The 25,507-nt window shown below is 40.9% G+C and overlaps 1 protein-coding gene across 2 annotated transcripts in view; it reads right to left on the bottom strand.

Annotated features, from left to right (window-relative positions):
* The window catches only part of LOC148016610 (ephrin type-B receptor), a 158,817-nt gene extending 134,136 nt beyond the window's left edge, over positions 1 to 24,681 (bottom strand). The window contains exons 1-3 of one of the 2 annotated variants that reach the window (XR_015688087.1): positions 24,375 to 24,681; positions 23,434 to 23,706; positions 22,494 to 23,297 (exon numbers count right to left, since the gene is read on the bottom strand). Coding sequence is in view for 1 of the 2 variants with exons in the window: in XM_087664191.1 (XP_087520317.1) it covers positions 22,494 to 23,297; positions 23,434 to 23,471 (842 nt within the window). In the remaining variant the exon portion in view is untranslated. The remainder of the gene's footprint in view (positions 1 to 22,493; positions 23,298 to 23,433; positions 23,707 to 24,374) is intronic. The other variant, XM_087664191.1, reaches the window with a different exon arrangement.
* Between the last annotated feature and the right edge of the window lie 826 nt (positions 24,682 to 25,507).

Raw genomic sequence — 25,507 nt, 5'->3', positions numbered from 1 at the left:
TCAAACTTAGGCACAACCATTAGAACCTCATCTCTTTTTCGACCGGGCGGTGTTCCACCTTTTCCTCGCACACTTTCAGAATCGTTGCAGCCTCGGTATTCCCCCCAAATCTCTGGAGTGTGGATCAGTGGTGGTGCTATAATTTGCCTCCATGGCATTATTCAATGGACCCTCTGGTTATTATGCTATGTCCCAGCCGACATTTGGATAGGGCTTACGCGTCCCAGTGCCTCCACCTCCAACGACACCTTATAGAAACATTCATGTCCCAAAGCCTCCGCATCAATCAGCACTCATTGGACACTCAGCCTATTTCTGCCTACCCACCTCTTCCCCCTCCTTATCAGACACCTCCACCACCTCTTATCCTCCACATCCATCTTATCCCACATTCCCAACACCTCATGGTTCTACCTCCCGCCAAGCATGCATTCAATGACAAGACTCGTTTTAACGGGTCAAACTTTACAACTCGGTCAAACTCGATGAGACATGTCCTTGACTCACAAAACCTATGGGATCTTGTGCGAGGATAGAAACCCCAACCCAATCCCGTACTTGTTCCATACAAGGCCGTCTGCTCATGGAAGGCTAGGAATGCCTCTGCTATTGTCAAGCCGATGCAAAGCTTATTGCCTAAGTTTCATTCTCAGCTTCAAGATGTTGACTTAACGTCAGAGCAATTGGCACACTTGACTGACCGCTATGTGGCTCGAGATAGGACTTGTCAAATTCTTTCTTAGGTAGATTATTTCGGGGTTTGAGTTGAGACTAGGAGTTTCCTTGTGATCTTATTCTTATTTTGGTAAGGAGAGCCCCCTCTGAGGGATTATTCATATGAAATTGATCGAATAGAGTGTGGTTAAATTGGTAGACAAACCACTTGCCGCGTAAATACTTTAATTTTCTGCAGCAAGTGGTTTGTCTACCGATTTAACCACACTCTATTCGATCAATTTCATATGAATAATCCCTCAGAGGGGGCTCTTGTTACCAAAATCAAGTAAGAGAATCACAAGGAAACTCCTAGTCTCAACTCAAACCCGAGTGGCTGAATGTACCTAAGAAGAATAGGTACTGTCAACATTGTCAAAAGGCTGGCCATTTTGACAACGAGTGTCAATCAAAGGCAAGAGACACACCACCAAAACCCAAGTCACACACCCCCGCTCCTCAGTCGGGCAAACCCCCCCCCCCCCCCAGGGAAGGCAAGGTAATGGGAAGGGGCAGTGGAATGGTTAGACCCACACTGCCACCGGTCAACCATCTCAATCAACAACATTCTCAACCCCATAGGGCTTATTTAACCGGTCTATATATAGAGACCCACATAATCTCCGTAGAGACATCCAAAGCAAGTCTTGTCCACATCTGTGAGTTGTCTCCCAATGAGGTTACCGCAAAGATCCACTCATCATAGTCGAGCACATCAGCACATGTTTGGATTGTGGACAGTAAAGCTACACATCACATGACTCCTATAGAGGACATCTTTCGTACCCGATCCCTTGCAGCTGGACGGTTCCGTGTAGGAAACAACTCCTCAGTCAAGATCCACGCTCAAGGTTGCGTCACTTTTGCCACTGACAAGGATTCGGATCTAGCTTCGCTGGACAATGTATACTATCCCCCTCACCTTGGGGTGAACTTATTTGTTCAGCAGCTCTGCCAATTGGGACAAGCAGTTTTCTTTACAGCAACCACAGTTGAGGTCCTTGACTCTCAAACTGGTTTAGTGATTACTCGCAGTGAGGCACAGCCTAATGGCCTATACCACATGACCCATTTTCTTACCGAGCCAACAATCAAGGGCTCCGTGTTCCATAGCTTCCAGGCATTAGCCACATCTCGAGAGCCTACGAACAATGAGCGTCTTTGGCATTTCCGCCTAGGGCATCTTGGCTATGACTCTCTTTATGAGTTGTCTCGCTATGAGATGGTTGAGGGCCTTCCTCGCCTAAACCTAGCTCGAGATATCTATAGAGCATGTTAGCTCAGAAAGCAATACCATACTCCATTTCTTCAACAGTCTACACATAACACTGAGGCACCTCTTAGATTGATTCACATTGATCTTTGTGGGCCCACATCCACTACTGCCTTGAACAGCACGCTATACTTCTTTGTGATAGTGGATGATCATTCGAGATATATGTGGGTGTATTTCCTCAAGCATAAGTCCGATACTTTTACAATGCAACTGATTCATAACCAGACGGGTCGTCGTATTGGTTGCATGAGGAGTGATAGCAGTTGTGAGTTAATCTCCCACGAGTTTTTCGAGTTTCTACAATAGCATGGCATCTCTCGCCAACTCACCTCTATCAACTCTCCCTCTCAAAATGGAGTAGAGCATCAAAACCAGACAATCATGGAAATGGCACGCTCTGTGATATTCGCAGCAGAGCTTCCTCTGCACCTTTGGCTTGAGGTTGCTAACACTATAGTATACATCTTCAACCCGTGCCCAACCACGGCTTTCTCTCAGAAGACCCCACATGAGGCATTCTTTGGCTCTCGGCATGTCATATCCCACTTCAGAGTCTTCGAGTGTCGTGCATACACGCACACGCTTGATGATAAAATAGGAAAACTTCTTTCGTTAATTCATACTAGGCCAGACTTAGCTTACTCAATCAGCATTCTCAATCAGTATTTCACAGCACCTTTAGGGTTAGGGTAACTCAAAGACAATGAATACAAAGAATGAATTAAGTGATATGACTATTGAATATGCAATGCTCATACAGCAAACACACTGTGTAGTGAATGAATATTGTACCTCGAACTCCTACATCTCAAGGATCAGGGCAGGGGTAATGAGCTAGAGAGTGTGTCGTACTCCAAACGGATCACGAATCGCAGCAAGGTAGCCTCTAGATATCGAACACCAACAAACACAGCCAAGGAGTGTTGGATCTGATGTAGACAGTAGTGCAAGAGAGAGAAATACTAAAAACGCTAGTGAGAAGAGAGAGAGAGAGACTAAAAATGATGGCTACAAAAGAGAGAAAACAGCAAACGCAAACTGCAAGAGAGAAAAAGACTAAAAACAAGAAAAACCAGCAACAGCAGTCACCATGCTGAAATCAACTCCGAATAGTGTGTGGTAGACTGGAAACAAGTGCCAAACTATTGTAAACAGCAATGGTCAGCTTGGACCACAATGTCCTCCACGTCCGAGGTGTGGGTAGCAAGCTGAAATACCTGAAATCTGCAAAAACAAGATAAGGGCTGAATGGAGAGTAGCACCAAGGCCATCTACTTGAGGAGATCACTGGCAACGCTTCACTTTCCTTATGACTCTCCCACCATTGTCTACTATGACAACCATAGTCCCATGGACCTTGCAGGAAATCCGATCATCACACGACGAACGTGGCATGTGGGAGTCCACTTCCACTTTTCCAGAGAGCAAGTTGAGCTAGGCACTATATCTGCCTAGAGCTTGTGGCTTCATCAAAAAAAATTTGCAGACATTTTTACCAAAGGAGTCAACCGGCCAGTTCTTCTGTACCTTCTACCCAGGATCGGCTTGGATAGTCCCTCCTCTACTTCTTCAGATTGAGGAGGAGAGGGTACTTCCCTCTTGCTTTCCCTTCCAGTTTGAGAGGGGACGGCTACTTCTCTTGATAGTGACAGTGATGATGCTTACAATTTTTAAACATTCATTCATTCATTTATTGTTTTATATTGTACTTATGGACATTTGTAACTTCATCCACACTGTCAAGATGATATGATTATAAAAGGGCACTTGGGCAAGTGAACAATTCTCCTGCAAGGGTACTATCCATATGGCACTGTTGCATATGAGGAGGCCCTTTGGGAATTTGACGAAAGGCAAGGAATCCATGACCATAGGGCATTGGTGACAAGTATCGAGATTCAACTATTTCTACTCTCTATGGTAAAAGCCTCGTACAATCGATAACAACATCAATGTCTTTACAAGGCAATTTAGTGGTTTGATCACCCAACATTGATTAGTATACATGGTCATATCCGATCGTCATTTGTTGTATGATGGCTCCTTAACCATTCTATATTTTGTTGTATTGATCGGCTATGATTTGAAAAATGATGTTAGTAAGGTATATGGTCTCAAAGTGTTTATACTAGGTGCCGAAACCGCCAATCGGAGTGCACTTCATTGTCGTGCCAAGTGCACTAAATGTGATTGACTAGATTTTTGCAACATTAAATGCTAATCGATTACATTATTTAATGTATTTCTTTCTTCCTATTTATAGGCTGATTCCTGCTCCTCTCATACATCTATCAGATACTAGCACACAACTTCCATTGAAGAGAGGGAGACTGTCGCACTCTATTGGTTGTCCTCAACCTATATCTTGTACTACTCTTGAGCCTTGGTATATGGATTCCACTTCCCGAGTCAATCCTCTCCAAGTTCTTTTGTATACTTGTTGTTCTTTTCTATTCATTCTATTTACAACAAATCTATCAACACCATATCTTTGCTTCTGATGCTCCATACTTTTTTGACAAATTTCATTCTAGACTAGGAGTTCCCTTACTCATCACTAGTCTTTATGATTGTACATTATTCTTACCTTTCCCTTGCTTTTCTTTTTGGGGAGAGAAAACAAAAACCCTCAAATCAACCTTCATTTCAGAGAAGGGTGGTAAAACCTTGATTTACACCAACTAGTTATAGCAAGCAATCTTTACATAAACAAATCATTTAAATAAAAGTCAACACTTTACGAACTTTGGGCTGGATTGTCCTCGAGAGAAGAGATCAACCGAATCCAATCCACTCCAAAACCCTTGGCACCCTTTGTGGTATTTCTCTTCATATTAATTCTCAAAACTCATTAGTTCTTTCAACTAAAATTTTCTCCACGAGAACCAAGCTATGAAGTCGGAATCCTTTCAACTTTTGACAACTTAAATTCACTTCAATTCCATCAAATTAAGGCTCAATCCCTCGCAACAATCTAACTGCAATGGTTAAAAGACATAAGACTGCAATGGTCAACCCCAACATATAGTCTACACGTCAATGTGGACACCATACAGTTGCAAGGGAATGAGAGAATGAGAAGGGCTGGCTGATCACAAAGGATCAATGAAACTAGCCTTCCTCCTCGAATAGGGTGGTAATAACCTAATTTAACACTAATTACAACAAGCATAGAATTCATATAACTGAAAATGTATACTTTACAACTTTAAACTTTGACAACGTATTGGCCCCAAAACTGGTGCCTGGGATGCTCTAATCTCCTATGCTAATCCAAGTGCTTCTTGCTGTCAAAACTGACCAACAAGCCTTCAAACCAGTTTGCCCCTTGGTTTGCTTGGGGATTAGCCTTCACCTTGCTCCTTGAAAGACAAATTCAACCCCAAATCTGATATTCGTTGGCTAACCTCTTAAATCTCCCTGAAATTTCTCAATTTCAACTGCTAGAATTCAAGTCTTAGGCCTTCAATCCTAAGCACATATCTCAAGGTGGCTATCAAACCCTAATTTCTGCTGTAAATTAAGATTTGCAGTAGATATTTTCCGCTATCTCCACCTCTAATGACTCAAAGGTTGATGACGATGGTGCATTGGAGGCTACTACAAGGGTAAAGCCTGTAGAGGGGGTAAAGGAATATCACGATCAATAGCAGTCATGAAAGCTATCAACAGGGACATGAAATTTTGAGACGCTTTAATCTTGCCAATAACATTTGATTACGTTATTAATCATATGTGCAAGGTTGTTTAGGACATGTGATGCACATGGCAATTATTTCATGATAACAGGCCAAGGACCATGAGGATATAGTAGCTGTCAAGGGCAAAAGTTGTGATAAGTTATGTCTTACAAGTACTAGATGGGAACCGATGTCAGATTTGGGCCTAGACCAATTTATTGGGCACTAATATTAGTGGTGACATCAAAGACTAGGCATTAATCAATGCTGATCTAAGGATCAATTTAATTATTAGTTCGTAAAATTAATTTTTTGAGTACTAGAATTACTATTAATTTAATACACAATAATGCTGAAAAATGGGATTACAAGACTACCACTTGACAAAACTTGCCTATAGAAGTGGGAAAAACGTTTTTAGGGGCTAATGGAGTCTATTCCAACCACTACAAGAGAAAAGAAGACTGTTAGAGAGCAAGGAGATGCTGTTGATGTGATTTGCATTCACCTTGGACCACTCCTACAGCAAAGTGACAGCAATTTGGAGCCCTCCAAGAGCAAGTGACAGCAGCCAAGGTCCTTTTGGTGCAAGTGACCATATACACACGGGGGCAACAGTTTTTCTAGTGGTCCTAAGCTGTAGGTAACAGCTTCCATGGCTATTTGAGCAAGGCAACAACAATTGTTCAGCATTTTTCGCGATAAACTTTGAAATTTCTCTCTACAGCATTCTCTCTCATCCCTTAGCAATCTCTCAAGTTATCTCAGTGTTTTCCAACAGTTTGAGCTAACAAAGAAAAAGATTTCAGTCAATCTCTTCTGTAAACCCTAATTTACAACAAAAATTAGGGTTTTCATAACCGCCTCAAGATACGTGCTCAAAATTGAGAGCTTAGGACTTGAATTCTTGCAATTGAAATTAAGGAATTTCAAGGAGATTCAAGAGGCCACCCAACCAATATCAAATTTAGGGCTAAGTTTGTCTTTCAAGGAGCAGGATGAAGGTCAATCCCCAAGCAAACCAAGGGGCAAATTGGTTTGGAGGCTTACTTGTCAGTTTTAACAACAAGAGGCACTTGGATTAGCAGAGGAAATCAAAGAATCTCAATTGTTCTCCTTCCATTTGCAGTATAAGATAAAGAAATACCGCAAGGGGCGCCAATTTTGGAGCCAACCGAGTATCCAATGTCCAAGATTAAAGTGGTAAAATGTGCATTTTCAGTTTATGTGAATTTTATGCTTGTTGTATTTAGTGCTTAATTAGGTTATTTACCACCCTATCCTAAGAGAAAGAATAGCTTCATGGTTCCATTGCCGGGATACTATCAATTCCGTTGAATTGATGGGCCTGAAGCACCTAATTAAAGGTCAGAAGCTTTGCTCTAGTACTGAAATTGTATTCAATTGAGCATTACAGCAAAAATGTCTTCAAATAGTGAGATGGGATCAAGTAGAGATGATGCCTCTCAATCTGAAAATGCACAAAGTGTTGGGGAAAATGCAATGCTTGATCTTGAACAAGGCACAAAGCATGGACACCAAGCTGAGAATGAGAAAATTGGACAAGAAGTGGGTCATTCTAGGTCTCTTGAAGCTAATAACTAGCAAGAGCAAGAGGAATTTGATGACAAGTTTAAAGATCGGCTAAGGGCAATAGCTGAAATGTTTATGCAATTGGCAAATGATCCTAAGTTCATGCGCTTTTTAAACCCTTAAAGGAGGGCAGCAAAAGCAAGAAGAGGAAATCATCTTTGAGAGCTTCGCGACAGCAAGCTGCACCCAAGGAAGAGCCAATACAGCAGCATGATGTTCCAAACATGGGTAGTGAGCATAAGCAAATGATACTAGTGGAGCAATTGATACATATGCAAGGCCAACTTGAAAGTGCCAATCCAATGTTTTTTAGACACCAGGGCATGCATACAATTATAGGGCAACCAAGTTACTTTAGTAGTGGCACTAGTTTCCATGCTATGGTGGATCTAGGACCGCATACGGAGATGTATGGTACAACTCCTTATGATATACAGAAACCAATAAGTGGTGTGCAAGGCTCAATGTTCCGGGTATGGCTAGTAATATGCATAACCCTATGTATAGAAATGTTGGCATGATGTTGATGCACAAAGTGGCAAGTTTGGCAACACATATATCTAGCCCATTGTGTTTGGGACTCATGGCATTAATGCTGGTCGTGCAAATGCTCCGTATAGTGTTGGTCATGAGGAAAAATGCAACTAGTAATGCATACAATGTATGAGAAAATGTATCTTGGTATGGCTGGTAGTATACAAATTCGCATGCACAGTCACATTGCAATGGTTCAAAGTATACAAACAAGAATGTTTCCTTATGCATCTAGTGTTCTTAGCATGTCAGGTACACATGAGGAACTAGTCAACTGGATGCAATGTTGCATATTTAAGTTGGAATAGCAACAATGTGAAAGTACAAAGGATCACAATGCTTAAGGGGAAGAAAGGCCTACAACCTAGTGGAGGTTCCGAGATAAGCAAAGTTAGAGGTTAAGTTTCCATATGCTTCTTGGTGAAGCTTTAACATTGTTTCATCAATAGTTGCTAAGTGGATGGAAAAGGATGACTTCGCAGACCATCCTCAATTGTTGCAACTTTACCTAGATGCCTTTCAGTTATAGCCCACTTCAGTTCGGGCTCAATCAAGTTCAACAAGCGACTTCAGTTCGGGCTCAATTAGGTTCAACAGAGCAAGGGTCCAAAGTATTACCTAATGCTCAAGGATCTCGGATGTATTTAACATGCATTCAAGGTACTGTGCTGACAATATGTCTGCCATGGGGTCACTACTCAATGTACTAGTCACTATGAAATATATGCAAATCAGTATGGTTGTTACCACGGCTTTGAGACTATTTTTGAATTAGTTTGGGATCAATTCATGATCAATTGGGCACAAGTCTTTGCCTCAATTTTGAGATCAACTTCTAATCGGTTTGAGAACCGTTTATAGTCACTTTTGGGATCAGTTTTGCATCAATTGCTGAACAGTTCTTGCAATGAGTTTGTGATCAGTTTGGGATCACATTTGCAATAGTTTGTAATCAGTTCCTAGATCAGCAAATAATCAATTTATGCTCAATTTCCAATGGTTTACAGCTAGTTCCATCGACAACAACATAATAGTAAATGTCATTGATAGTTTCAGCCATGCTTTATGCTGAGAATATGCTTTACCGTAGTTTTGAAGTTAGAGCATTTGAGAAACATGAGTAATGGATGCATCCAATTGGTTTCTAGCGACAGTTTTGGACTAATTTTCAGTTTTATGTTATGTATATGTTGGCTGGAAATTTTCAGCAAGTTCAAGGCATTTGGCATGGTTGGACAATAATGGCTAATGTTGTGACTATGATGCCTTATGAAAATTCTACTGCAGTATGCTTTTCTTTTGGCACAATGTAGTGGTGGCATCAAAGTCGCATTAATTAATTAATTAATGCTGGTCTAAGGATCAATAACTGCTCAAGGATACTTGAAAGACAATTTGACCTAGGCAATTTAATTATTGGCTGGTGAAATGAATTTTTTTAGCACTATAATAATTATCAAATTAATTTTCAAAATTAATATTCTAAAAATTAATTTAATACATAGGATAATGCTATAAAATGGGATTAGAAGACTGCCACTTAGCAAAACTTGCCCATGCAAGTGGAAAAAACGTTATAGGGGCTAGTCAAGTCTATTCCAACCATTGTGGGATAGGAGGCTATTAGAGAGTAAGGAGATGTTGCTGATGTGATTTGCAACCACCATGGACCAGTCCTACAGCAACCATTGTGAGATAGAATGAGACTATTACAGAGCAAGGAGATGCTACTAATGTGATTTGCAACCACTATGGACCAATCCTACAGCAAGTGACAACAATTTGGAGCCCTCCAAGGACAGGTGACAACAACCCAATATCCTAGTACAGGTGACAATATATACGAGGAAGTGACAATCTTTCTAGTGGTCCTAAGCTGTAGGTGACTGAAACCAATCTTCCTTCTCGGATAGGGTGGTAAATAACCTAATTAAGCACTAAATACAACAAGTATAAAATTCACATAAACTGAAAATGCACATTTTACCACTAATCTTAGACATTGGACACCCGATTGGCCCCAAAATAGATGCCCCTTGCAATATTTCTTTATCTTACATTGCAAATGAAAGGAGTGCAACTGAGATTCTCTAATCTCCTCTGCTAATCCAAGTGTCTCTTACTATCAAAACTAGCCAGCAAGCTTTTAAACTAATTTGCCCCTTGATTTGCTTGGGGATCGGCATTCACCTTGCTCCTTGAAAAGACAAATTTAGTCCTAAATCTCATATTGGCTGGCTAACCTCTTGAATCTCCCTGAAATTCCTTAATTTCAACTACAAGAATTCAAGGCCTTGGCTCTTAATTCTAAGCGCGTATCCCCAAGCGGCCCTCAAAACCCTAATTTATACTGTAAATTAGGGTTTACAGAAGAGATTGACTGAAATCTCTTCCTCTAACGACTCCGACTACTGGAAAATGCTCAAATAACTTAAGAGATGGCTAGGGGGTGAGAGAATGTTGTAGAGAGAAATTTTAAAGTTTCGTCGCGAGAAACACTGAAAAATTGTTGCTGCCCTGCTCAAACAACCATGAAAGGTATCACCTACAACTTAGAACCAACAAAAAGACTATTGTCCCATCCTATATGCTATCATCTGCACCAAAAGAACCTTAGTTACTGTCACCTGCTCCTTGAGGGCTCCAAACTGCTATCACATGCTGTACAATCCCTGGTAGCTGCAAATCACATCAGCCACCTCTTCTTACTCTCTAACAATCTCCTCCTCTCTCACTATGGCTGGAATAGACTTCTACTAGGTCCTCAAAACGTTTTTCCCACTTGCATGGCCAAGTTTTGCCAAGTAGCAGTCTTTTGATTTTATTTTTCAACATTATCCAACTTATTAAATTAATTTTCAAAATATTGATTCTGAAACCAACCAATAATTGAATTGGCTTGGCCAAATTGCCTTCCAAGTATCCTTGAGCGGTTATTAGCCCTTAGATCGGTATTAATTAATTAATTAATGTCTAGTCTCTAATGTCCATATGAGGTCCCTAAACCACCACTAGTCTCTAATTAATTTGTTGCTACATATGAGGTCCCTAAACAACCATACCATGGAAACTAGTGCCACCACCAAAGTATCATGGCTGCGCCATCATTGCATACATGCCCTACTGTCCAAAAAGCATTGAATTGGCACTTCCAAGCTAGCCTTGCATATGCATCAATTGCCCCATTGGTATCATTTGCTTATGCTTACTACCTACATTTAGAACATCATGCTGTTGTATTGCCTCTTCCTTCATTGCATCTTGTCGTACCGAAGCTCTTGAAGGCGATTTCCTCTTCTTGCCTTGCTACCCTCCTCTAAAGCATATGAACTAAGGATTGTTTACCAATTACATTAACATTTCAGCTGATGTCCTCAGCTGATCTTTACATTAGTCATCAAATTCCTCTTCCTCTTGCTAATCATCAAATTCTAAAGGCCTAGAAGGACCCACATTTTGATTTAAACCAACATTATCAACTTACTATCCATGCTACGTGAAACCAACCTTCCTCCTCGGATAGGATGGTAAATAACCTGATTAAGCACTATTTACAGCAATTAACAAATTCACAAAACTGAAATGTAGACTTTACCATATAATCTTGGACATTGGACACCCTATTGGCCCCAAAACTGGCGCCCCTTTCTGTAATTACTTAACTTAATTGAAGATGAAGTTGATGTACAATGGGATTCTCCCAGTCCCTTTCAGTATTCCAACTCCCCTTGCTGTCCAAAATGACCAGCAAATCTTCAATCTGATTTCCCCCTTGATTCACGCAATCAATTGGCCTTCACCCACTTTGATGGAGATGGAACATGCCCCAAATTCAATGATTTGCTGGTCCCTTCACTTGAATAGGCTAAAAACAGCTTCAGCCCTGTTGAATCCAAGTCTTAGAGCTTCCAATTTCTGGCACGCTTCCCGAGGCTACTGCTAAACCCTAATTTCTTCTGCAAATTAAGGTTTACAACAGAGAAATCTGAAATTTCTCAACCTTTGATCATCTCAATGCTGTAATCTTCGGAGCAAGGCTGTAGAAAGGCTAGGAGATGAGAGAGAATACTGAGAAGAGAGAAAATTTAGACTTTCTTCGCAAAGAACTGAAAAAAATCTGTCGTTTATTGCTACTACCCTGTCATCTGAACAGCTTGTAGAGGCAAAGAACTGAAGAAAATCAATCATTTACTGCTACTTCCCTATCTCAATAACCTCTAGATGCTGTCACCCGCTATTGATTGGTTTTCTCCTGCCCCTCACTGCCTCAGAAGATCCTCCAATGGCTGCAAATCAAACCACAGCATCTCCTCCCTCTCTCTTACAAGCTGAATACACTAAAAAATGCCTCTCCAACCTCTAAAGACGTTTTTCAGTCTTGCATAGGCATTTTTGACAAGTGACAGCCTTTCCAAATGGTTTTTCCAGCATTATTCATAATTAAATATTAATTTTCAATCTTTAAATACTAAAAAATAATCTAATAATTATTTCGATGCCCTGAAAAATAATCTAACTGGCCAAAATTTAAATTGGCTAGGCAACTTCCATTCCTGAGTGTCTTTATGTCATCTTTGACCATCAGATTGGTATTAGGTACCATTAAACACCACTTCCCCTAGTGTCACCAACAACTGACCCTTATGGCCGAATGAATGACCTAGGCCAACAACTGGCATCAGATACCACCAAGTACCTGTGCGGCATAACTTATAGCAACTTTGACCTTTGGCATCCCGTGATTTCCTCAGATCTTAGGCTCGTAAATTTACTCTAACCCCAATTACACCTCACATGTATAACATTTACTTAACCATGTGATTAAAAATTAATCCACATGTTAACTGAGGTTTCAAAAATACATGCCCTCATGACACTACGTGCCTTGTCCAATATTAAGAATTACATTGGACCAATTCTCGATAGGTAATGTGTTCCGTACCTAAGGATATCCAAGTCATAGATTGTAGTCCAATCCTTTCATACTGATAAAGTTTACCAAAAATTATATCCTAAAAGTTTTGACTAGCCAATCTTTCAGCACAATTTGTGGCTAGACTTTAATCTAATTGACAAAAGTCAAATAAAAATGGACAGGTTTGGGCTTCCCCAAGCTCATAGCATACTTTTTGTTAACTATGCTAAATGATTCCTTGCTTCATAAAGTCCCTTAGGGATTCCATCGAGAGAAAAACTGGTCCCCAAGGCTCCCAAAGTAGGTTTATTGATGATGTAGGATCCGCTTAGTAGATGCAAGGGTTGAGATAACATTAGGTTTTACCTCTTGATATTGAAACTTGAGTTGCCATGTATGATGTTGAGTGGTAATATCTTGGTCATGCATATGTTAGTGGCCAAACTAGAGTGATTCGATGGTAAGAGTTGCCACCCGAGGTTCAAGGGTTGGGTAGGTAGAAACACATGCAAAGCATTAGAGATTCTAAGGAGATTGATGGTCTCCAAAGCTTCTTCAGTCTTGACAATTCCTATGCTACTTCCACTGATTCCTTAATCTTATCTATTTTGGCCAATTCTTTCTTATGATTGGGGTATTCTCCTACCTTTATTGTAGTCGCCTTCTCTATTCGGGGTACAACAGTTGCTTTTGGTAATTGAGACAAGAGTTGTGAATTTTCAAATTAAGAGGTATTATCCCTGATTGATCCCATCTCACCATCTAAAGACATTCTTGTTGTAATGCTTAGTTGAAAACAATTTCAGCACTAGAGCAAAGCTTCTGATCTTCACTCGAGTGCCTGAGGCCCACCAAGATAAGGGAATTAATAATATCTCGGCAATGGAACCATGAAACCAGCCTTTCTCCTCGGATAGGGTAGTAAATAACCTAATTAAGCACTAAATACAACAAGCATAAAATTCACATAAATTGAAAATGCACATTTTACCACTTTAATCTTGGACATTAGACACCCAATTGCCCCAAAATTGATGCCCCTTGTGGTATTTCTTTATCTTATATTGCAAATGAAAGGAATACAACTAAGATCCTCTAATCTCCTCCACTAATCCAAGTGCCTCTTACTATCAAAACTAACCAGCAAGCCCCCAAACCAATTTGTTCCTTAGTTTGCTCGGAGCTTGGCCTTCACCCTCATCTCCTTGAAGACAAATTCAATCCCAAATCTGATATTGACTAGTTGGCCTCCCTCTTGAATCTCCCTAAAATTCCTCAATTTCAGCCTGCTGGAAGAAGTACAACTAAGATCCTCTGATCTTCTCCACTAATCCAAGTGCCTCTTGCTATCAAAACTGACCAACAAGACCGCAAATCAATTTGCCCCGTGGTTTGCTTAGGGATTGGCCCTCACTTTGCTCCTTGAAGACAAATTCAGCCCAAATCTGATATTGGCTAGTTGGCTTCTTGAATCTCCCTAAAATTTCTCAATTTCAGCTACTACTAAAATTCAAGTTCTATGCCCTTAATTTTAAGCATGCATCCCAAGGCGGCTGTCAAAACCCTAGCTGAGGGATGAAAGAGAGTGTTGTAGAAAAAGAAATTTCAGAGTTTCATCGCGAGAAACACTAAAAAACTACTGCTGCCCTACTCAAACAATAGGACCACCAAAAAGTCTATTGCCCCATCCTATATGCTGTCATCTGCACCAAAAGAACCTTGGGCTGCTGCCACCTGCTCCCGTAGGGCTCCAAACTGCTGTCAGATACTATAACATCCCTGGTGGTTGCAAATCACATCAACCATCTCTCCTTGCTCTCTAACAGTCTCTTCCTCTCTCACAATGGCTGAAATAGACTTCTATCAAACCCTAAAAACATTCTTCCCACTTGCATAGTCAAGTTTTGCCAAGTGGCAACCTTTTAATTCGATTTTCCAGAATTACCCAACTTATTAAAGTAATTTTTAAAATATTGATTCTAAAAATTAATTCAAATAATTCTTCTAATATTCAGAAATTTAATTTCACCAACCAACAATTGAATTGGCTGGGCCAATTTATCTTCCAAGTATCCCTGAGCAATTATTAGCCCTTAGATCGGCATTAATTAATTAATTAATACCTAGTCTCTAATGTCACCAGTGACATTAGTGGCCAATAAATTGGTCTAGGCCGATATCTGACACCAGGTATCATCTATTACCTGTCAGGCATAACTTATTACAACTTTTGCCTTTGACACCCACTGCATCCTCAGGGTTCTTGGCTTGTTACCATAAAATAATTGCCATGTGTATCACATGTGCTAAACAACCTTGCACATTTAATTAATATATTAATCAAACATTATCAACAAGATTAGAGTATCTCAAAAAATTCAGGTCCTCGTGACAGTGACAACTTCCATGGCTGTTTGAGCAGGGCAACAACAATTCTTCAACATTTCTTGTTATGAAACTCTAAAATTTCTCTCTCTACAACATTCTCTCTCATCCCCTAGCCATCTCTCAAGTTAGCTCAATATTTTCTAATAGTTTGAGCCATCAGATTTCTCGTGATAAAACTCTGAAATTTCTCTCTCTACAACATTCTCTCTCATCCCCTAGCCATCTCTCAAGTTAGCTCAATATTTTCTAATAGTTTGAGCCATCAGAGGAAGAGATCTCAATCAATCTCTGCCATAAACCCTAATTTACAGCAAAAATTATAGTTTCGACAAGCGCCTCGAGATGCATGCTCAGAATTGAGAGTCTAGGACTTGAATTCTAACAGCTGAAATTAAGAATTTCAAGGAGATTCAAGAAGCCAACCAGTAAACCAATATCAGATTTGGGGCTAAATTTGTCTTTCAAGGAGCAGGGTGAAGGCCAATCCCTAAGCAAACCAAGGGGCAAATTGGTTTAGAGGCTTGCTGGTCAGTTTTGACAACAAGAGGCACTTGGATTAGCAAAGGAGATTAGAGGATCTCAGTTGTACTCCTTCCGTTTGCAATATAAGATAAAAAAATATAGCAAGGGGCGCCAATTTAGGGCAAATCAGGTATCTAATTTCCAAGATTAAAGTCGTAAAGTGTGCATTTTCCGTTTATGTGAACTTTATACTTGTTGTAATTAGTGCTTAATCATGTTATTTACCACCCTATTCAAGAAGACTGGTTTCAGAAGCGGCCTTTGGTGGTAAAGATCTCTCATACGATCCAAAGCAAGGTCTCAATCCCACACACCATTGTGTGCACAAAATGAAAGCTTGTTGAAGACACTACTTTCTACATCAACTATAGGACTCCCCTTAGGGACATGTACTCTAGACTACCCTTCAATCCTTGCAATAGCTAGCAACAAACCGAACTCTAGATACTAGAATTCACAAGTTAATGTCTAGTTTGGGTTGCAAAGGCTCAATCTCCAAGCATTGCCACCTTTCGAATTCAAGCTGGAGGTGCCATCTTATGCAATTAGTCACCATGAGTGGAATCAAGAGATCAACCAATATATAGACAAACTCAACAATGTCACAACTTGGCAAAAAGTAGTCCAAAGATGGCCTTTTACTTGGACCATCTATTCTCTCTAACATCTAACAACTTCCTAGTACAACCGAGATACATGGATGCACATCCGTCTCAAGGGATTCAATGTGTGATTGGCCAACAACCGAGATACATGGATGCGCTCTCACGGGATTCGATGTGTAATTGGCCAACAACCAAGATACATGGATACGCATCCGTCTCAACTCGACAATGTCACAACTTGGCAAAAAGTAGTCCAAAGATGGCCTTTTACTTGGACCATCTATTCTCTTTAACATCTAACAACTTCTTGGTACAACCGAGATACATGGATACACATCTATCTCAAGGGATTCAATGTGTGATTGGCCAACAAAAACCGGGATACATGGATGCGCATCCGTCTCAAGGGATTCGATGTGTGATTGGCCAGCTCCACATCCTCATACTAACTCCATGTTGAGACGGCTAGATACTGCAAAAGAGCGCGCACTCCAATAGACACTCTAGGCCAGCTTTGCCAAGAGATGAGAGTTAGAAAATCAATACAAGTGTTTATCCACTATATTAGAATATTAGAGATAGCTACAATAGATTCGCTTTTACATATGGTGGGAAGATAGTGGAGTGGATACACGAGTATGTGTATCTGATTGTTACTTCTCCAACATCGAGATTCGCTATGAGGAGAGCAACAAAGGATAGGTTCACTAGAGGCTATGCAAGCACTAAGAGCCATGGAGAACCATTGCACATGCACACAATTCTGGGAGCCCCAAACAAACTTACTCTCACATATTGGTTACACCTTATATGGAGCTTCTATCTAAGGATCGAGCATCTATCACACATGTGAGAGAGAGAGAGAGAGAGAGCAAAGCAATCACTGCTAGACAAAGGGGAGATTTATGATACATGTCAACAGATGGAGAGAACCCTAGTGACGATCTCTTGGATGATTAAAAGTTAGTCACTACCGTTACTTCTCCAACCTCAAGAACCGTTATGAGGAAAGCAATAAAGAATACTAGAGGCTATGCAAGCACTGAGAGCCATGGAGAACCATTGCATATACGCACAATTTTGGGAGCCCCAAACAAAGCTCTAACTCTTTGACATATTGGTTACACCTTATATGGAGCTCCTACCGAACATCTACCATGTGTGTGAGAGAGAGAGAGAGAGAGAACAAAGCAATCATTTCTAGACAAAGGGGAGATTTATGATACATGTCAACAAATGAAGAGAACCCTAGTGATCACGATCTCTTGGACGATTAGAAGTTAGCTACTAATGCTGCATGAGATAGTCAAAGTAGAGGTGGGGACACCACCTATCGAGGTTGAGGACCTTTTTCAAGCAATGGCTTTTATACATAAACTTTGGAGCCTAAGAAAGATACTCTAAACTTGCTCTAGAGTCATCCAAACAACTACTAGCATTGCAAGACGACACACAATGTTGGTACACTTAGATGATGAGTGTATGGCTGCAGCTACATAGGCTACACACCGATGACCTCCCACCTCTACAATATAGCCTAAAATCCCCTTTCCTAAAGCTCATTATCATTTAGTTATACACTTCCACAACATGTTACATGGCTAGCACCTATTGTGGCACTAGAACAAAAGATAACTTTCTATCAGGAGCATTTTCTCCATTTGTCCCTAACGATTTTGCGATTTGCTAAGGTACATGGTCACAACCTTCTCTCATTGAGTATAGTGTACCATTGTTCAACTTAGCACATCCTCATGTCAGTTGCATATAGGGACCCGTCCCTATGGAGCATATCAATGTTGCCTTAGACTTTGTATTGGATCTACACCAACATAGAGAGCACCTCGTGTCGTCCGGAGGGAGGCACCTTGGGGATATTAGCAACGAACACTTATAGAATTTTTTTCAAGCTAAAGCCACATCAAATACTTCAAAGCACACCTCACATAAACCCATGGATCCACCACAAAGAGCTACCTTAGACAACGCCACAAACTTCAAAGAGATGCACATTCTAGTGCTCATGGCTTACTCATTCATGTCCGCACTTGAGCACATCAATTCTAATGCTCTGCCATACTAGCAAATGTATCAAATCCATAGTTCTCATTTCTTCTAACTATTTTTTGATCCCTAGCTAGATGTTTCTTTCACATTATATGTTCTTTACTCTACTTGTGAAACGTGACAATTCCCTAATTTTCAGATGCATGTACTTCTGTCTACTAGGCTGATTAGGCCTCTTATAGATGTTAATATGGTGCTGCCCCCTTGCTCTAGAGGATCCGATTTGCCAACTATGCCAGTTGGAGCCAAACATCAAGGAGCACTACATATGTCACTCCCCAATATAAATGAGATCCAAGGGCAACTCCACTCTTTCATAATAGATTTCACCCCTTGCCCAAAGAGATGAACTTCTCAAACCAATATTGCCTTGGCCTCTTCCTCATCGAGCTACACAAACATTGGGACTACATGCTACAAAAGAGACAAAGGAGGCAAGCCCACGACACAAGCCACCACACACTCACCAACTTCTTTAAAGCAGTAGCCACTCTACACATACATGATCAGTGGATACCTAGACCTGATTAGCCACCTGGAAGATCCATTAGATAATGGCATGGCATCCTACAGCACCATTTGGGCAATATAGCTTGTTTATGCTAGACCAACTCATGCAAGACATCATGGGATAAAACCCAAATGCTTCCCCTACAGCTTTCTCCAATTCTACACCTACACCCATTTTATTTTCTCTAGCAGTTGTAGATGGCTACTATTACAGTATGCCCACACAATGTAGTTTGTCACTTTTTTATTTTCACTTCATGCTTTTATCTTCTACTAAGGTTATTTAGTTTTTCCCTTGAGTTATTTGGATGTATCAGTATTTTTGTCTCATAGGGCCTCTAGTAGACATTAATCCCTCCTATTAGCACTTTAGTCAACTCACGAGTGAGTCTAGGTTATGCTAGATATTACTGAGTTTATTAGGTATTTTTTAGTGGTCACTTCAGTGGCTAACCTAATGCATGATTTGCATTCTTTTTTCCTATTTATTCAAGCTCCTCCTCTCCACTCTGTCATTCATCCATCACTTTCAAATCCAGTACATGCCTTGTGGAGAGAGAGAGCCAATGCCAGTGCCCATGCAGCCAGTGACTCACTGTTGTATGCGGCTGTCTCATGTTTGGTATATGGATTCCATTTTTGGAACACATCTCTAAGTTCTCTTCTTTTGTAGTGTTCACGTATTTTCTTTTCTCTCTCCCTCTCCTGTCTTGTGTCACAGAATATTTCACCATTCTTTCATGCTTCCATTGTTGCATCTGCTTCTAGCATGGTATCAGATTTCAGGATCTACGCTCTTGCTGTTGTTTTCTGCTGATTACAAGTCCTCTACTACTGATCATTGATTTCCTCTGCCTGCTGCGAGCTTCTACAGTCTACCTTTACTGTGTTAATTGCTCCTACTACCTACATTTCATATCCAACATTGTGTTTTCAATTTCTGCATTATTTTATTGTGGTACTATTGCATTTAATGCCTGTATTGTCTGCATTTTGACTCATACAAGCTGGACGACTATATTTTCAATTTCTCTTGGCTGTAATTTTCCCCTTCTAGCTCTGTTTGCTGAGATTTTGTCCTTTTGCTGCAGTTGTTTTGTGATTAGCTTGTCTTACACTATGTGTGAACTCCCATCAGCGCAGTTTGAGCTGTGCTTTGGTTATACTCTCTCCTCCTCTTCTTTCCTTTATTTTTCTCTTTCTATCCTCTCCAAATGGCTCCCCCTACTATTCTACTGATGGCTAATTACACAGCCCTGATTACCTAACCTCAAGTGTTATTATGAAATCATGGTTTGTTCAAATACGGTTATGGTACGTTGTTTCTGAAGCTTTTGAGCGTCCTGAGCATCCTACTCCTCTTCCAACTAACTTCAACAAGGACAACTATAAAAAAGTTGTGCTCGCATGGGATACTGATGATGCCCGTGCCTATTTTGCTCTTCTTTGTTATATGTCCAAAGGAGTTCTTCTAGCGGTCAACTCCCATAGGATGTCTTCCAAGATTTAGGCTAAACTTCAGATGCTATATGAGGCTCCCTCAACCATGCGTGCAATTAGCCTTTATGGACGATTCCAACAAATGAAGTTTGAGCCGAAAGATACTATCCAACCATTCTTGCTTCGTGTTATACAAGTACAGGATCAGCTTCGACACATGCAATCCGCCCTTCTAGAGACCAATCTTGTGGAGACTGTGCTCTACTAGCTCTCTCTAAAGTTGATGGAGTGCCCAATGCTTTACCCATACATCCTCAATGATCAAAGGCATTTTTGCGTGTTCATATATGCCACTACAAGGTATTGTTGACAGACACAAAGAGATGCAATGATTCTTCTCTACTTTTCAGGTTTTGGCATCGACGCTCAAATTCTCTTCGAGACACCTTGGTAGTGGCTTGATCACCAACTACTTGGGTATCCACAGTCCTATTCCGGTGGTCTTTGTTGTATGGACTATGATGAGTCATTATCATTGTATCATTGTATTGTATCAGATCACCTATGATATGAGAGGTGTCAACAATCTAGTCAGCTCATGAGTGAGTATGAGTTTATTAGGTATTTTTTAGAGGTCACTCTCAAACTCACTCAATAGCTAACTAGATTGTTGGCACCCTCTCTCATATGCCAAGTCTTACTGAGTTTATTAGGCCTTTTATAGCACAAGATTTACCGCCCACTTTATAAAGCTTTTTGTGCATACGAAACAACTTTTTTAGGGATCGCTTTGCTAATAACTTTGGCATTTATTGATAACCAACCTGCATCTGGCCTACCTGATGCATTATTTGCATTCTTTTCTATCTAGTTATTCAGGCTACTCCTGCACACACTCATTCATCACTTGGCAGATCTAGTGCATGCCCTATGGAGAGAGTAAGCCAGTGCTAGTGCCCATGCAGCTGGTGAGACACTATTGTACACGACTATCTTGTGCTTGGTATATGGATTCCATTTCCAGAGCACATCTCTAAGTTCTCTTTTGCAGTGTTTTTGTGTTCTCTTTTCTCTCTCTTCTCTCTAAGTTCTCTTTTCTCTCTCTTCTCTCTTGTGTTCAGCAGTCTGTTTCAGCATCTTTCATGCTTCCATTGCTGCATCCACTTTTGACACCTCCCTCCCTCTCTGCCAGACCCTGGTGTCATTCAGAAGTTTGATATATTGTGTATTTTTTAATATAATCCTGGTCCCTTGTCCTCATCCCCGACTTTCTGCAGTTCCTGTAAACTGTTCCTATGTCCCCTCACTTATGACTATGGAGCTACAGCTGCTTATATTACACATGAAATGTAAAAGATATGAGAAATAGGAATACACTCAAAGTGGCCACCCAAGAAGTGTTCTAAGCCCTAAGGATGGACACCACAGCTCCTAAATGTCCCCTGTTTTGACTCAGTGATAGGACTGACAGGCGAGAGACACAACATAGAATCACTACTAACAACAAAAAGACACTCTCATTTATTCACCCACTGGAAATATTTTCCTTCATTAGCATATTCCTGCATTGATGAGAAGTAAGACAAATGTCAACAATGTTGATGGTGCTGACAGAAGCTATAATCTACTGTCTAGCAGTACTACACTGCTCCAAGCATGTCACACAAACTTCCACAAATAGCTTGCTGTATTTAATAGTCTGAATGTCTTTGGTTAATCCATATGGGACACAGTCTACAGATAATATTATAATTCAGCTTCAGGAGCAGTCTTTAGGCTAAAAACCTTGGACTAACATAACTCAGCCAAATATGTTCCTGACTGCAAGCTTGAACTCTTTTTAAACATGTCCCTTCAGGGGACAGGATGCATACTCAATCAACAGCAGAATACTGGCATCACAAATGCTTCAAGTAAATTGTCTCAGGATTCTAAACTCGCGTGATAATCTCAGCTTCTAGCTTGATAATTTAGAATCAATCAATAGTTAACACACCTAACAAATTAACATAATTTGGAATCGATCAATGGTTAACACACCTAACAAACTTCAAATAGAAATTCTCAAATCCTTTCAACAGTTGACACACCTAACCAACTTCAAATTAAAATTCTCAAATCCTTTCAACAGTTAACAGACTGACCACTAACCAATTGAACGAAGATTTTGAAATCATTGGACTTGTAAACTAGTAAATGCTACATAACTCAGCACGAAAACAGGAGGCTGTAAGTTAAAAGAAACATACAAGCTAGAGACCTGAATCCTGATACTGCCACCTGATCCACCCCCACCGTTTACACCTGCATAGCCCCCATCTGCTAGAAGAGTGCCATTTAAACTCAATCCAGCACAGGCAATATAGATCCTTCCTCCACCACCCCCACCAAGTTCCTCCTCTCTGCTTGTAGTTCCACCTCTGCTTCCATAACTCCAAGGGACTGAAAGGGAAGACCAAGAGTACACATCCCCACCCCATGCATCCTCCTGGTCCTTGCCATCACCCTTCACACAGAAAGCACCCCTACCTCCATGCCCACCACCTGCACCATCAAGCCCGAGAGGAGTCCCACTTGTCTGTGGAGGTGGCAACCCACCTAGACCTGTTGTGTCAAGAGATGAATCTTCTTCCAACACTATGTTTGTTGCATCTACTACAATTGTTCCAGCTCTTATGAAAGCATTTGTTTCCAAATACAAATCCCCCGTCAGATTGATTTCAATTGTGCATCCTCGAACAGGGCAACTGATGGAAGCATTGACAGCAAAAGTAAGACTCCCTTCACCTCTTATGGAGCAGTCGTCCTCCAAAACCAGAGTGTTATTGACAATACACGTTGTATCCAGGGAACCAATGCCTCTCAGGTCTTCTTCACAAGAAAGAGTGGTGTTGACATACACCTTGGAGAATGAATTTCCAAAATCACTTCGAGTACTGCCACCAAAAGTCTCAGCTTGCACTTCAATTTGACTCACAGACTGGCACAGAACAAAATCAAAAGGCTTGACTTGAAGAAGTAGAAGCCAAGCCAGGTAAAGCAGTAAAGCCATGCTGCAGCATCACAACCATCACATAACCATTAACCCCAGATCAAAGTAATATAGCATTACTAGCGCAAAGGTATGCAAAACCCTAACAATGTAGTCTCTTACTGCGTGGGAGGCTCCCACAATGATGAGCAACTAACAAGAAATATTGCAGAGCATTGTACTTGGATACCAACATGGCAAACCGGGGAACTTGGCCCCTCTCATTGATTTATTAGCATGAAGGGTGAAACTCCTTGAGGTTATCGATCTTCATACTATGCTGAACCTGTAATCTGAAGCTTGTGCCTTCTCAGTGTCGGCTTTCTACCCTTTTCTTTTCATTAGAAGTCACAACAGTTCGAAGGTATAAAGTTTGTCCTCTGCCAGGCAGTCCCTGCTTTGAAAACCCCAACTTTGCAAACAAGACTTTCCTGTCAATGAGAAAACATTCAAGAGCACCAATTAAAATTTTGAGGGTTTTGATGATAATGAGAATGAATTAGAGAGTGTAACAATGCTCGCCTTGGGCAATGCAATAATCTTTTTAGGTAAGGTTGTGATAATCTTTTTAGTTAAAGTTGTGATCCGACATCTCAGTTGAGGATGCTGGATTACGTAAAGTGACTCCTTATGAACATCAAGGTGCATTTTTATGTTAATTATCTCAAAACCGGCACTGCAGCAGAGATGAAACCTCAGCCTTCAGTTTTACATGGATGATCGGAGCTCGATTACTTCCCGAAAAAAAAGGCCCCGTGCAAAAAGTTTGCCCAACGGCTCTGTTTCACCCTGAATGATTGAGCTGAGCAAAGACCTGTGGCAGTTTCGGTCTAATTGAATCGCAATGCAAATTTCCTCTCCCCGAGCACTCCATTGCAGTGTTTCGCGTTTCATTATAACTAAAGAGGGACAAATCGAGAGAGAGCGTGTGCCATGTGTGGAGGAAGGCACGTTCTATTCCTCCATGCGTTTGATTGTTGTGTTTCCCGTTCCATTACAGCTAGAAACATAGTATTTGATTGTAGATTTTCCCGTTCCATTACGCCTAGAAACACAGTCAAAGAGAGAGAGACACACACACACAGAGTGTGGAGCATACCTGAGAGGGAAGCAGGGGATCGAGATCGACAACAGGCACTGCTGCGGGAGATGAAGAAGTCTTCTCCTCGTAATCCGTTAAGGCCTTTCCCGCAGGAGCACGACCAAGAAGAAGCGGCAGGTTGGAAGAGGGGGGAGGGTGAAGCCGCAAAAACGAAGCACCTCTAAAGAAAATTATTTATGGCAGCATTAAAGATGGGATGGAGAGAGAGGAGGGCCAAAAAGGGGGGCAAGAAGAAGAAAAGGAAGTAAACATGCAGACAGACAATCCTGCAAAAGCAAGCAACAGCAGCGATTTTACCAGCAACAGAAACCTCCCGCCACCTCTGGAGCTGCCCTTTAACGCGAAATTTCTTTTTCTTTTTCTATTCTTGTAATTTAATCCACTAATCTTCTAATTACGGCATATTTTAATTTTACCCTTTCTTTAAGAAAGAGAAATGATGGCCACATCCCCAACCAAAAATTGATTTATTTTATTTTTTTAAACGTAAGCCTATATTCCTTTTTCGTTTGACGGCCCCAAAAAGCTGTTCGCACAAAAAATCGCAAATTAAAATAATCGCAATTTTACAATAATCGCGATTTACAAATATTTTTAGAGAAGCGGTTTTTTAAAATTAATATAAGAAATAAGATCGCAATAGAAGGCTGCGAAGAGGGATTTTTCCGTTATCAGATGACGGCACTCGCTTTTACGTGCCACGCCTTTTGTCTACGTGGCGCCTTTCTTTCGCAGCCGAATGGCGTGGCCAGATGAGCGGCCTAGATCTTCTTTCTTTCCCGCCTGGATGACGTGGCCAGACGAGCAGCCTAGATCTTCCCCAAGATCTTCTTTCTTTCCCGCCCGGATGACGTGGCCAGATGAGCGGCCTAGATCTTCCCACCGTGCTGAGTAACGATGCTCCCGTTTTGGAAGTCATCCTTTTATAATTTCGTTATATTTTGCACCGTCCCGCAAGGACTCGGCCGCGCTCGGTGGAATTTCCACGTCATCAATTTCCACATAATGAGAGATTTATTTATTCACTCTTAGGGTTACTCGGCCAGACTCGGTGACTTATATGTCATCAATTTGCATATAATGAAAGATTATATCCACACTTAACATTACTAGGCCAAGCTTGCTCGGTG

The sequence above is a fragment of the Lygodium microphyllum genome, chromosome 23 (assembly GCF_053477565.2).
Source record: "Lygodium microphyllum isolate KBCC chromosome 23, Lygodium_microphyllum_v1.1.10, whole genome shotgun sequence".
Lineage (NCBI taxonomy): Eukaryota > Viridiplantae > Streptophyta > Polypodiopsida > Schizaeales > Lygodiaceae > Lygodium > Lygodium microphyllum.
Note: the sequence above shows the minus strand (reverse complement) of the source record. Positions and strands in the feature narration are given on the sequence as shown.